At 35.0% G+C, this 14,684-nt stretch overlaps 1 protein-coding gene across 1 annotated transcript in view; it reads left to right on the top strand.

Annotated features, from left to right (window-relative positions):
• Positions 1-14,684, top strand: part of RELN (reelin) — a 496,978-nt gene that overhangs the window by 148,509 nt on the left and 333,785 nt on the right. The window contains 1 exon segment of the mRNA XM_033088143.1: positions 2,298-2,433. Coding sequence (XP_032944034.1) covers positions 2,298-2,433 — 136 coding nt within the window.

Genomic DNA, 14,684 nt, shown 5'->3' with positions numbered 1-14,684 from the left:
TATTGTGATAGTTGTTTGGACCATCAAGGTTAAACACCTAGGCCCTCATTAACTCCTCGGAAGGATGACCAGCTGCATGGAGGAGTGTATGACCTGCTCTGATGACATACAGAAAGGGCACCGGTCCAAACGTGCTGAACTAGAAGCTGCCATACGGACTGAGTCACTTAATTCTCAGTAGCTTCAGGATAGAGGGGACATGGTATTTCCGTCTTACAGACAAGAAAACTAGATTTCAGAGGGAGTAAGTCGTTTGTACAAGTTTACAAAGCCAGTAAATGAATTTCTATTTAACTGCCCACTCCTGGCAGTGTTTTATTAATTAGCTTCATTTTTTAGAGCAGTTTTAGGTTACAGCAAAATTGAGTGGAAAGTACAGAGATTTCCCGTATACCCCTGTTCCCACATATACACAACGTCCCCTACTATCACCATCCCGCACATGGTGACCTGTTCGTTACAACAGATGAACCTACATTGACGCGTCATAGTCACTCAAAGTCCATAGTTTACATTAGGGCTCACTTGTGGTGTAGTACATTCTATGAGTTTTGACAAATACATGATAACATGTTTCTACAATTGTAGGATTATACAGAGTAGCTCTACTGCCCTCTGTGCTCTGCCTAGTCATCCTTCCCTCCCCCCGACCCCTGGCAAACACTGATCTTTTTACCATCTCCTTAGCTTTGCCTTTTTCAGAATGTCATAAAATCGTAATTATACAGTATATAGCCGTTTCAGATTGGCTTCTCTGGTAATATGCATTTATTTATCCTTGTCTTTTCATGGTGTGATAGTTCATTTCCTTTTAGCTCTGAAAAACGTTCCATTGTTTGGATGTACCAGAGTTTATTTATCCATTAATTTACTGAAAGACATCTTGGTCACTTCCAAGTTTTGACAATTATAAATAAACTGTTCAGGTTTTTGTGTGGATGTAAATTTTCAGTTTATTTGGGTAAATAGTAAGGAGTGGGATTGCTGGATCATATGGTAAGATTATATTTATTTTTGTAAGAAAATGTCAAACTGTCTTCCAAAGTAGTTGTAACCATTTGCATTCCCACCAACAACAAATAAGAGTTCCTGTTACTTCACACATCCCTTGCCAGCATTTTATGTTGTCAGTGTTTCGGATTTTAGCCATAATAAGTATGTAGTGGCATTTCATTGTTGTTTTAATTTGTAATTCTCTAATGACATAAGATGTTGCACATCTTTTTATATGCTTCTGTGCCATCTGTGGTTAGGTGACGGTTCAGGTCTTTTGCCCATTTTAAAAAATTGATTTATTTTTCTCTTATTTAGTTATTTATTAATATTTTATATCTGAGGTAAACCTGAGAGAATCATCTTATTGCAAAATTAAAAAAGCATCTCTTGAGAGCTCAGCTAGGAGCTGACTTGGTACTTAGGCTAGGCCATGGTGTTCTCCTGTTGTATAGAAGCAGTTTCATAGAGCATCAACACTGCGCAAGGTGACTCTGGGACTGATGGTTTGAGATAAAAATAAGACCACTTTGTAATCATGCCTGAGCACAGACGAAAGCAAGAACGTGGCACAAGCCACCAAAATGACCAGTGTCCCTCTTTCAGGCTAATATGCAGCTGCTACTATTTTATCAATCACGACTTGAGCCCTACTCCATTCCTCATGTCTCCTGGGTAGATATTAATGTACTTAGTGATAAAATTGTCCCTACTTTCTGACAGCACCAAATCCAGAAGCAGAGCCACCTTTCCCTGTAGCCTCCCAGTAGGACTGGGCTGCGGGTGGGATGGGGGTGTTCCCAAGATGCAAGGCTTTCAGTACTAAAATTTGGAAATTCTGGGGACAGCTTGACCACCCTGCTCTCTAAAATAACCTAACGCCAGCCCGAATATTTTAATACGCTCCTCCGAGCATCCTCTTACTGAGATACCTTCCAGTTCCCAGTCGCGTTTGGTCTCCCTGCTGTAGACACTTCTTGTACATCCAATCATGTAATGCTGTCGCTGTGTTCCTTCCTGCTGGCTTTTGGTGATGGGCAAAGACCAATCAACAAAATCAGAGCAAGGCTACTACTATAGCAGGGAATTTAGTAGATTGCTCTTTAACAATTATGCTTTAAGTGATTGATTTTCTTCTAACTATAGAAAGTAGAAAATTGTATAATTTATGGGAAAGCCAAATGGCATGATGAATCTTAACGTAAAAGAAACATGTCCCGAAAATACACATCACATTATGCCACGATAACAGAGACTTTGCTTTCTTGTTTTCATAACAACAGCTCTTCCTTTCTGTCTCTCAGGGATCATGTCTGACCACCAGTTTGGTAACCAGTTTATGTGCAGTGTGGTGGCCTCTCATGTGAGTCATCTGCCCACGACCAACCTCAGTTTCGTCTGGATTGCTCCACCTGCTGGCACCGGCTGTGTGAATTTCATGTAAGTACTCAGTGTCTGGCAGTACGGAAGTGGATACACCTCACGTGAGGTATTTTAACAAGTTTTACCTTAATCAAAGCCACTAATTTGGGTGTGAAATAGAGGTCAAAAACTGTTTAAAAAAAGGTAACTTGAGCAGTTTATTTCTGCATACTTATAAATACCTCAAGAGTTTTAAATTGGATTTTGGGTGACAAAAAAACACAATAAGATAAAAGTATGTGAAGACATCGAGGCAATAGGAAATTGTTGTTCATAAAATAAGAGGAAAACAGGTACGAAAAATGGTTTGTTGAGGCTTCCTACATGTTTTGGAAGAAGACCACAAACAGCTTTCTGCTTTCCGGCTGTTAGTGACAAGAGGGAAATATGATCAGTTAGAGATTCACGGTGGTGAGAAGCCAGGGATTCTGTAGAAACTTAACAGCTCTTTCATGTGCTTTCATTAGAGGCAACTGGGGAATGTCATGAGCATCCTTAGATAAACACTGCGCTATGGTTCAAAGGCCGTGACTTGTAACATCTCTGCATGTAGACTAGGCCCTGACCACGGCCCCAGGATCACCTCTCCTCAGCCTCCTTACTCATCTTTTTTACCCCATAGCATGTTTTGTAACATGTTTTATAACACATGATATACTACATATTTAATTATGTATATTATTTATTGTCTGTCTCTGTCTGCTGATGTGCAAGTTCCTTGAAGGCAAGAATTTTTTCTATCTTGTTCACTGATTCGCTCCAATTGTCTCAACACTCCTCAGCACACAGTAAGCACTCACTAACTATTTGTTGAATGGATAGGTGGGCCAATGGAATAAGGTCAAAGGCAGTATATAAACGGCATTCTATGGGCAGTCAGGCAAAATAGAGCTGGAAGCCATCTTGAATGGTTTTGTATTCCAACCTTCTGCTCGGACACCAAAATCCCACAAAATATGCATACTCCAAAATTTACCACTACCCTTCCTTCACCTTTAGTTACTTACAGTTCAGTGTCAAGGGTTCCCATGGCTTCCACATCGCGGATTATATGCTCTTTCTGCCTATTCTCTGTGTTACCAGACTGCAAAGAGCAAATCCATCCCACCCAGCTGGTTGGCATTTAATCCCATCATTTCTCCTTCAGAAAGTTTTTCAGAAGTGAATCTGTTCCTCCCAGTACCTCTTGCTAAGATGATCGCAGTGGTTTCCTAATTGGTCTGTTCACCTTCAGCCTACTCCTCCTCCAGTCCATCCTGCACACTGTTAACCAGTTAATCTTCCTAAGGTACATCTCTGATCGCTCAAAGCTTGGATACCCCAAAACGTTCTTCTGAAGGCCAGCCCTTTGGCATGGGTTTGATAGGCTCTTCACTGTCTTGCTATTATTCAACATCTTCTCTTATCTCCCATAGTGTGTACCTTCTGATAGGACATCCAAGCATTTTATGACTTTTTCTTTCTCCATGCTTTTTCCTTAGCCCAGAATGTTTTATTCCTCTCAACTCCAATTGTTAAAATCCTACCCATTCTTCAAGCCCTGTTTAAAATGCTAACTTTTCTATAAGGCTTTCCAAGACATCAACAACTGAAGTGATGTGTGTTGTCACATTTTGCTTGTAGCTCTATTATAGTCCTGATTATATTTTACTCTCTACTTATTTGAGTTAATTTCTTGCCTTTCCTATTAGATTAGATTGGACAGGGACAACTTCTTCTTTCTCTGATTCTCCCACAGTTGGGACAATGTCTCAAACAGAGAAATCATGGAAAACACCCCTTGAATTATACGATGTTCAATGTTGTCTTTTCCTTTACTTTAATAGTAATCTTTGACTCTCTCTTTTGGCATACTTTATCTTACTCATGTTTACACTTGGAAGGATAATTCAAATTCTTCCCAAGCATGATTTCTTAATTTAAAACAAGAATTATAGTTTTGAAAGATAGAACACAAAGTAAATTTATGTCAACAATGTAGAACTTCCTACTTTCAAATAAATATAGTTTTTCATTGAATCTGTTTAAAAATGATGTTTGATGGCTATGGCCTCACTGTTGCTGGGATATCAAACTCTATTTTCCTCTGAGAAATAACTTAGGTATTTTAAGTCTTAACCTCAAAGAATGTTTTCTTAGCAGTTGGTGAGAAAAGTACAGTTTGGTCAGATGTAATTTTTACTGACTGCAAGGAAATTTATACACCTTCACTCATACTTCTCAATAAGATTTTGATGATGCAGTTTGCATTTTTTATCATTCTTAACATTAAGTCTCTGCTTTTCGTAAGGCATGACTATGTTGAACATTACATATAATAGCTGTTCTTATGTGGGCAAGATGCTTCTGTTTAACTCTTTTGTTATTAGTTTGTGAGGGAGTACAGGAAAACTGGAGATTGAACATGGACCGCTGAAGCAGTTCATTTGAAATTTTCTGAACTAAAATCTTGCAATTTCTTACTTTTGTTCCTTACTACACTATTTATTATTGAGTATAGCTATACAAAAGAGTTAGTATCTATAAATAGTATATACCCAGCAATACTTGAAGAGGATTGCTTATGATCAACATTCATTTTAAACATTAAACAAAAATAAAATAACAAAAGAACCTATAGCATCTGAACGTAAATATATCATGATTCTCTTTTGTGACTAACCTCAAAACTAAAGCTTTCACTTTTTTAAGGTAGGAAGAATTACTTTTTAGAAATTAAACTTCAGCCATGCTTATATGCTTTTGTCATATATTTTGTATAAACTTTTCATATTGTTAGTTAATTTACATCATTTAATTTGTCACATTTGTATTTTCTTTAATAAGAGTATTTTAAATCTCCCAAGGTCAGGGACTGTGTTAAGTATTTTTACATACCTGCTAGTTCCTAATACTGAATTACAGACAATAGAAGGCCCTCAGTAGATATTTCTTAATAGCTAATAATGATACATTTCATTGATTCTAAGATACAGTTTTTTCTTTTATATTTTGGAATCTCTGGAATAGAGTTGCATCTTACAATTATAACTGGCAGCATTTACTTTATTTCTTAATGTCTTACAACTGATGGTGTCTTGGATTTGAAGAAATCCCGCAATTACTATTTATCATTTGCCATGTATATGACCTCTCGAGAGCAGCAGTTGAATCGACACTGCATCCAATTTTGTAATCTCAAGTTAGAACACCCGGTATATGATGCAAACTCTGTGATTGTAAATCCCACCTATCTATTTAAATCTTTTTTAAAAAAGTCTCATAGTAAGAATTATGGAACATTTGAACTGAAATCCCAAACAATTACATAATGTGCTGTGTGTGCCTTTCCCAGAGAAGAGTAAGTGGCACGCTGTATGAATAAACCCAGTTTTATTGCTAAACCACTTAGCCACATAGTCATTTGGGCTGTCTTTTTACTGCCTTACTTGTTAAAAATAATCATGTGAGAGACAGAGAGAAGAGGATGGCCTGAGGATAAAGTTACTGGCTGTGCTGGTAATGTATAAAACACATCAGTAACTAAAATTATTTTATCATTAGTTTTATAATACCTGTTGATAGCGTTAAATTTTAAGTAATAATTTTACTCAGAGATCTGCTTAGTATCTGGATCTTATGACAGTATAGTTTGTTTTGGCTTTATCATTAGTCTTTAGTGACTAGTCAGCCTCAAGCTAAAAGAGGCACTTAATTATCCAAAGTTCTTGGATGTAAATTCCCCCCCACCAAAAAAAAAAAATCACAAGGGTGAGGAGAGCGTACAGAGAGAAAAGAGGGAGGAGGAAGAGGAGGAGAGGTGAAAAAGTAGCGACAGGACAAGGGAAGGAGAGAAGGAAGGAAGGAAATGTCCAAGCCATCTAACCCTAAAAGTTGATGAGAAGCTACTGGGGAAGGGGGTTGTAAAATAACAAATACGACATTAATTAATAATATTTTTGTAAATTTACAATAGGCCAGCCATTGTTCTAAGTAGTTTATATCTTTTAATCCATTTTATTCTCATGGTAATTCTGTGAAGTAAATGCTATTATTGTCTCAGTTTGCAGATGAGGAGATTGAAGTACAGTGATGTTAAATAACTTGTTTACTGTAACTCACCTAGTGATTGACAGCTTGGATTCAGAAGGCAGTGCAGGTTTAAGCAGGTGATTTTTGCCACTTCACTGCAGTTGCCTCTAAAATGATTCATTTTATTATGGTAAAATACCCATGGTATTGATACAGTGAAAAATAATAGAGTTTGTAGTGTGGTATAAGAACCGTTAAACTTTTTTAAGTGCCAACATGTGTTTCCTATCCTCATTTTCAAATTTCTACCTCTATATAATATATAATAGTATTATGTAATTCATTCAAATATCGATTTAATCAAGTATTGATTTAAACTTCTGAAATGTGGAGACCACATTAGACTAATATGTCAGAAGTGGGTTTCAGTTTGATGTGTATAATATAATGTAGATTCATTCTTTGAATGCTGATTATATCCCATCCCTTGTCACAAAGGAATTCTATACAGGGGGAAATGTGTGAATTAAAGGCAAAATTTATCGCTATTAGATTTAGGTTCAACTGCTTGGACAGAGATACTAGGGTAATATTAGAATAAATGCAGAACATAGAAGATCAGATTTATGCCTAAATTAGTGACAATTTGACCTTAAGTAAACTCCCTCAAAACTGGGAACAGAATGAATCAGGCAATATTCTATTTAAGACACTGAAGCAACAACAAAGAATGAACTCAGGTCAGCAAAGCTGTGTATAGGTGAACCACATTTGAACTTTTGATATGTTAAAGGAAGATTCTCCTAGAGGGACGATTTATTAAAAATACAATAAACAAGAAGACAAAAAAATCATTTTAAAAATTGAAGACACTAGCAGTTTCTGAATACCGAGAACTGTCGAACTAATGCAGGCGCAGAGATTTGAAGTGCTGTCTTGAGTGTATCCCAGATGCCTTTAATTTTTGATGATAGTCTGGAGGATTCTTTAGGAAAGATAGTGTGGTTGCCTATTTATCTCCCTCCATCAAAAGAAAACATCACAGATGTAATTGTCTTGTTGCTTAAACATTTGAAATAAGATCAGGGACTCCCCCATGGATGCATTTACTGGGAATGCATTCATACCCATAGATAAGGATGCTAAGGGTTGATACATACACACGTCATTTTACTTTCTAGGTTATACATAGCTTATTACAAAAATAAATTACTTCTCCTGTAAGGCTGAAATGATCATATCCTTCAGATCACTGTTTGATAAAACCAGATATACTGTTTTCCAAAGGAGGAATTTCATCTGTCTGCTAAATCACAAGTCTGTTAGTTTTTTCTAATAGTCCAGTTTTCTATTTTTTAAATAGATATTTCCCAACTTGAAACAATTATTTCAGTGCTGCTCAAAAATGTACCTTTGAATGACAGGATAAAAAATATTACCTATCCTTTAAAGTGAATGACTAGGAACCTCACTGATATGACAGTACGCACTTCCCCGTAGGATCCTGTTTTTCATCAAAGATAAATAGCCAATTAGGCTTGGACAAGGAGACAGTCTAAGTTCAGGGACTAATGGATGTTCTTATTTATCAACATTTTGGAAAATGGGAAAGTTCCTGGGAATTTAATTTTTAATTTTAGGGAGTGTGGTAAAACATTGAGATAAAATATGTCCATTAATCTGTAGGAAGGTGTGAAGAAATTATTTTCATTAATTATACAACGTATTTTTAAAAAATAACAAATATTCAAAAGGCAAAACTACTCCCTTTGTTTTTTCCTGTGTCTTTTTTCCCTTCCTGTGTTTCCCACTTCTTCTAAGCCACAATGTAAACAGCACTGGTTATATTAGGGCAATCTACTGGAGTCTCAGTATGACACTTTTCTTTGTTTCAGAACATAAGACTATCAGAGAAGTGGAACTGCTTTATAGTGACAAAAAAATTCTATTTCAGGAACTGAATGAAATATTTTTAACTAGGTTTCAAAGATGGACCAGCACTTGTGGAATTCTATTCCGTAGCAAATAGTTGTTACTGAATTTGATTTTTGTTTTTTAAATCTGCTTTTTTTTCTTTTTTAACTAGAAATATTCGTTTTCCCTAATGGTAAGTCTAGAGGCAAAAAAACAAACACCCGCCCTCTCGCCCCCGCCAAAACAAAAACCCTATGGCAAACGTACACTTCTCTACTTCCCTTCCCCTCCTGTAACAGAATCATAACTGTGGAAGGCATTTAAGTAATTGAACTGAGGTTTGGAATGCATGAGATGCTCTCATTACAAGGCCTTGTGGTTTAGATGGAACTGCTATGCTACTTGGCACTTCCTACTTGAAATCACATGGCACCTTTGTGAAAACAAAAAGAGCGAAGTCAGTAAATCTAAAAACTTTGTGTATTACAATTATTAGCAGTTCTCTGTATCTAATAGAAAAGACAAAAATGGACTAAAAGAGGGACCTTGCATGGGCTCGTGACATTCCTGAGGAACGATTAAATCTCTTTATCTAGAAATTCCCTAACTGAGACATGGGCAGAGATTTGGATTATTTCTCTATTAGTAGAACTGATGAAACCAGTTTTAGAGGCCGCAAGTGTGAAATAATTTTTTTCTTCAAACTGGCTACACAGTCAAAAATAATGATGAAAAAGATGTCTGGGTAACAGGTAAATATGCGTAGGTGTTTCTCATGGCAACAAAAACTAGTTTGCCAGTATAGTCACTTAGATAATATATACTAGCAGCAGGAATTTACTTAGCTCTACTTTTAGTAAAATCTCTGAATATTAAGGTATTATTACAAATATGAAATAAAATTTTGATTGCTTCTTCCAGTTTTTTTAAAGACCTTATCTTATCCCCATGATTTATTTAGATATGTGTATGTGTATATTTATATACGGACATATATGTATGGATATATATATATATACACATGCATAGATGTGTGTATATACATATATTTGTGTATACACATACACAAATGATGTGTGTATATACATATATTTGTGTATACACATACACATACATGCATACACACACAGATATATTCTAAAATTTGTTTAGAACTGTACTTTCTAATATGGTAGTTATATGAGTAGGACACAAATGTGCCTATTTAAATTTAAATTAATTAAAGTAAAATAAAATTAAAAATTCAGTTTCTCAACTGCACTAGCCACGTTTCACATTCTCAATAGCCATGTATGTTCAGTGACTATTATATTGGATGGCACAGATCTGGAATATTTACATCATTACAGAAAGTTCTAGTGCACATCACTGTTTAGAGAATTGAATGAATTATCTTTTCTTCTAATGCAACCTAAACATTTTTAGAATATAGTCGTGTATTTCAAAGTACGTACAGGAGTAGAGTAAAGCTAAGATTTTGCAATTGTCCTGTGAACTTGAACCGTTGTAACTGCTAACTTGTCCAAATAGGTAGTTTTATGTAAAAGCTGGTTACCTAACTGTTCATTTTAATTTGTTTGTTAGCATAGCAATTTCTATGGTCCTTAACTCTATGGGCAAGTATGACAGGGGAGGGTTCCCTCTGGTTACCTTCCCATAGAGAGCTTAAGACTTAGTGCTGCTCTTGGCTGTCCTGGGCTAAGGCACCTTTCCTCGCCCTCCCTGCACCCCTGGGGTACAGTCCCCACCCTGCGAACCCCCCTCTTATTCCCTCTCACAGTGTTAAGTTCTGGGCCTTTTCAAATGTGCCCTTACCCCATGAAAATGTACCACCATGTACCTAACATTTGCAATTAGCTGGCTGGAAGGGTAATCATTATTAACATGAAACTGAGTGAGAATGGAATTTTACCATTTGATGATGATGGATGGTAGTAGTAGTAAAAATAGCAACTTCCATTTAGTGAGTAGGCAGCCTACTAACTTCCTTTACTCTCCCAGAACCACTATCACTTAAGGAAGAGCTTAAAGAGTTTGCAGAACTAGGTCTGTTTGGATCCAAAATGTGTCCTTTTAACTACCATCCTGTATTACCACTCTATGTCACTTTTAAAATAATAATTACAATTATTATTATAGTATTATTGAGACAGTATTACAATTTGGGAGATTCTTGGAATATTAAGTGACAAAAGCATTAAAAAAATTTCTACAACCTCAAACACATTAAAATTATATTTACAGAGGACTTCTGGTATCACGGAAGACTGAGCTGGCATGGCAGAAACTCTTTCGACTAAAATCACATAGAAACTTTAGCTAAAATGAGTAAACATTTAAAAAATACATAAAATTGGTTTGAAAGAAAGGGAAAACATGAGGTTCCAGACGAAAGAAAAACATCAGGTTTCAAAGCTGAATCAGGAAGTGGGAGCTGACATTGCGGTGACCCACAGATATTTTAAACCTGGATTTAGGTGCTGGGCCTAGAGTTTTAACCTGAGTGCGGCCTGGAGCAGTAGTCATGATCTCCTACAAAGACAGCAGGAAATAGAGAAAGAGAAGCAGCTGGAACTGGGCCCACTGCGTGGAGCCTGGAACCCCAAGTACTATCCAACTCTGTTTGGGAAAAGAGCAAAGAAGCTTGTCACCCAACTGGAACCTTTGGTAAAGATAAGTCACTTATGAGAAACAGAAACTCAGCATATGAGGAGTCTGACTTTACAATATTAACTTGGTGAAGAATACCTAGTTTAGAAATTAACATTTAATAGAAGTTTTAGAAGGAGAGAATAGAAAGAAAGAATGAGCACAGGCATATTTTAAGAGATAATAGAGAATTTTCTAAAATTAAGGAAGATATAAGTCTCTTCTAGCTAAACAAGATAAATAATTAGCACTGATACAGATCATAGTGAACCTTCAGAACATCAAAGAAAGAGAAAGTAAAAAGCTTCTGCACAGCAAAACAAACCATCGACAAAACAAAGAGGCAACCAACCGAATGGGAGAAGATATTTGCAAACACCTTCGATAAGGGGCTAATATCCAAAATATATAAAGAACTCATACACTCAAAAACAAAACAAAAAAAACCCCAAAGAATCCAATTAAAAAATGGGCAGAATACATGAACAGAAACTTCTCCCAAGAAGACACACAACCATCAACAGGTATATGAAAAAAAGCTCAACTTCACTAGCTATTAGGGAAATACAAATCAAAACCACAACGAGATATTGCTTCACACCTGTTAAAATAGCTATCATCAACAAGACAAATAATAACAAGTGTTGGAAAGGCTGTGGAGAAAAAGGAACCCTCATACGCTGCTGGTGGGATTGTATATTGGTACAGCCACTATGGAAGGCAATGTGGAGCTTCTTCAAAAACTTAAGAATAAAGTTACCTTATGACCCAGCAATCACTCTCCTGGCTATATACCCCAAAAAATCTGAAAACATTTATTTGTTTAAAAAAATATATGTGTGTGTGTGTGTGTGTGTGTGTGTGTGTGTGTGTGTGTTCAAAAATGAGATCGGGTCTTATACCATATTTCCCCAAAAATAAGACCAGGTCTTATATTAATTTTTGCTCCAAAAGACACATTAGGGCATATTTTCAGGAGATGTCTTATTTTTTCATGTATAACAATCTACGTTTATTCAAATATAGTCATGTCATCTTCTTCAGGAACATCGTCATAACGTACTAAATGCGTCTGTCTTGATGACAAGCTTAACTGGGGCATATTTTCAGGGAAACACATTTTATATATCTATATGTATTTATATATATATACATATATTTGTGCATATATGTATATACATATATATACATATATGTATTTATATATACATATATATATAAATTCATATATATATATATATATATATATATAAATGTATATTCCTATGTTCATTACAGCTTTATTTATGATGGCCAAGACATAGAAACAACCAAAGTGTCCTTTGATAGATGATTGGATAAAGAAGATGTGGTACATATACACAATGGAATACTACTCTGCCATAAGAGAAGATGAAATACTGCCATGTGGGACAACATGGATGGATCTTGATATTATTATGCTAAGCGAAATAAGTCAGACAGAAAAAGACTTCTCTGACATGTGGGATATAAAACTGAAAGCAACAAAGGAACAAAACAAGCAAAGAAAGAAAGAAAAACTCATAAAGACAGACAACAGTTTAGTGGTTACCAGAGGGTAAGAGGGAAGGAGAGATGATAAAGGAGGGTAAGGGGGATCAAATATATGGTGATGGAACGAGAACTGACTCTGGGTGGTGAGCACACAAGGGGATTTATAGATGATGTATTACAGAATTGTACACCTGAAACCTATGTAATTTTACTAACCATTATCACCCCAATAAATTTAATTAAAAGAAAAAGAAAGAGAAAATCTCAAAGGCAACCAAAGAAAAAAGACAGATTACTTTGGCAGTGGTCTTCTCATCAACAAGAAGAGATGCCAGGAGAAAATGGAATGGTGGGGAAGGAAAATAATTGTCATCTTAGAATTCTATACCTAGATAAATTATCAGTCAAGTGTGACAACAAAATAAAGACATTCTCCAAAAAATTAAGTTTTGATTATTTTTACTGCACACAGATCATTTTAAAGTAAGTTTTTGAAGAATGTGCTTCAGTAAAAAGAAAAACTCAGAAGAAATATATAGGATGCATGAAATTATGGTGCGATACAATAATTAACAATAATCAGCAAGCATGTTAGAAACTCTAGGCATTGAATATGCAAATAAATTTATATATAGACTATGCACCAATAACTATTCTAGGATAGAATTTAAAGGCAAAGAATAACTACAATATGAAGCAACATGAATGTGTAAGTTGGAAGAAAGAGAAATTGGTATTAATGGTTTATAAGGTGCTCCAGTTTTTCTGGAAGAAGGTTGTAGGCTTAGTTAAAGATGGTTGTTAGAAACATAAATGCATAGAACAGAAATAAAAGTATATCTTTCAAAATAGGGGAAGGGATAGGGAAAAGAATAAACAAAAATTAATCCATCAGAAAATAGGAAAACATATAAAAAGCACAGGAATGTAAAATGTAACATACGTACATATCTATATTTACAATAAATGTAAACAGATTAAATTTACCAGTTAAAGCACTGTGACTTTCAGAATGCAATTTTAAAAATCCAACAATATGTTGCTTCAAAGAGACAACCTAAACAAAATAGCACAAAAACATTTAAAGTAAAGAGAAGTAAAAAGACATACCAGGAAAATGCTAACAAAAAGAAAGTTTATGTCACTATATTAATATCAGACAAAACAAATAAAAATTAGTAATATTAAGGATGAGGTGCAATTAGCTAAGAACAAAATAACGTGTATAGACAGAGCTGAAAGAAACATGCAAAATTGAAAACTGTTGAAATGGCAGAATACTGAGTACATATTTTCTAATATTTTAATTGCATGTAGCAGTAAACATTTAAATATATATATATATAAAACTGGTTTGAAAGAAAGGGAAAACATGAAATTATAAAATTATTTGGACAAAAATTCTCTAATAATTTGCTGAATGAATGAATGCATGAATATATGAGTGAAAAAATGAGTGAATGCACAAATGTACCAGAAGATTGTGTTAGAGAATTAGGGTTTATACTATACTATTTAAACTTTCAGGAATGCACTGGTGACAGCTGACTTTATATTGTAACATTTTAGCTGCTCTGGAAACACCAACTGGGTCATTTAACAAAATTTTATCAACAGTTTAAAATTCTGATTTACAGTTTATTTTTATCTAATAATTCAAATGATATTATATAAATTCCTCTTCTAAGTAGTAATTCTGAAGGCTTAAAGTGCTGGAATACAAACATTTCTAGTGTTAATGAACTGAAATAAGATTTTTCTTGTTTTGAATTCTATTTAGACTGTTGCAGAATATAAAGCTTAATATTATTAATGGTACTTTTAAAATTGAAGGCCCAAGTCTATGTAAAACTTTGCTGTTAAAACTTAAAAAAAAGAAGCACCGTTTAAGGAAATAAAACATTTAAACCACATATTTCCAGGAATTCTAAGACAACCTCCTTTAAAACGAATCAGTTCATATTCAGCAGTCTTATTTAGCACTGAGAAATAAATATTAAACAAAATCATTTCCATCTCCGTTTTAGCACCTCACAATAATGAGGTCAGGTTTTGATTACTCACGCTGACAAGTCCCAAACTGGAAACAAAAATGTGTTATTCAAATCTCCATTTGTTTCCACTGCTAGTATTTATAGAAGGGATTATAAATAATATGAGCATATTAGTTGTCTGGACTC

This window comes from Rhinolophus ferrumequinum, chromosome 20, assembly GCF_004115265.2.
Source record: "Rhinolophus ferrumequinum isolate MPI-CBG mRhiFer1 chromosome 20, mRhiFer1_v1.p, whole genome shotgun sequence".
Taxonomy (NCBI): domain Eukaryota; kingdom Metazoa; phylum Chordata; class Mammalia; order Chiroptera; family Rhinolophidae; genus Rhinolophus; species Rhinolophus ferrumequinum.
Note: the sequence above shows the minus strand (reverse complement) of the source record. Positions and strands in the feature narration are given on the sequence as shown.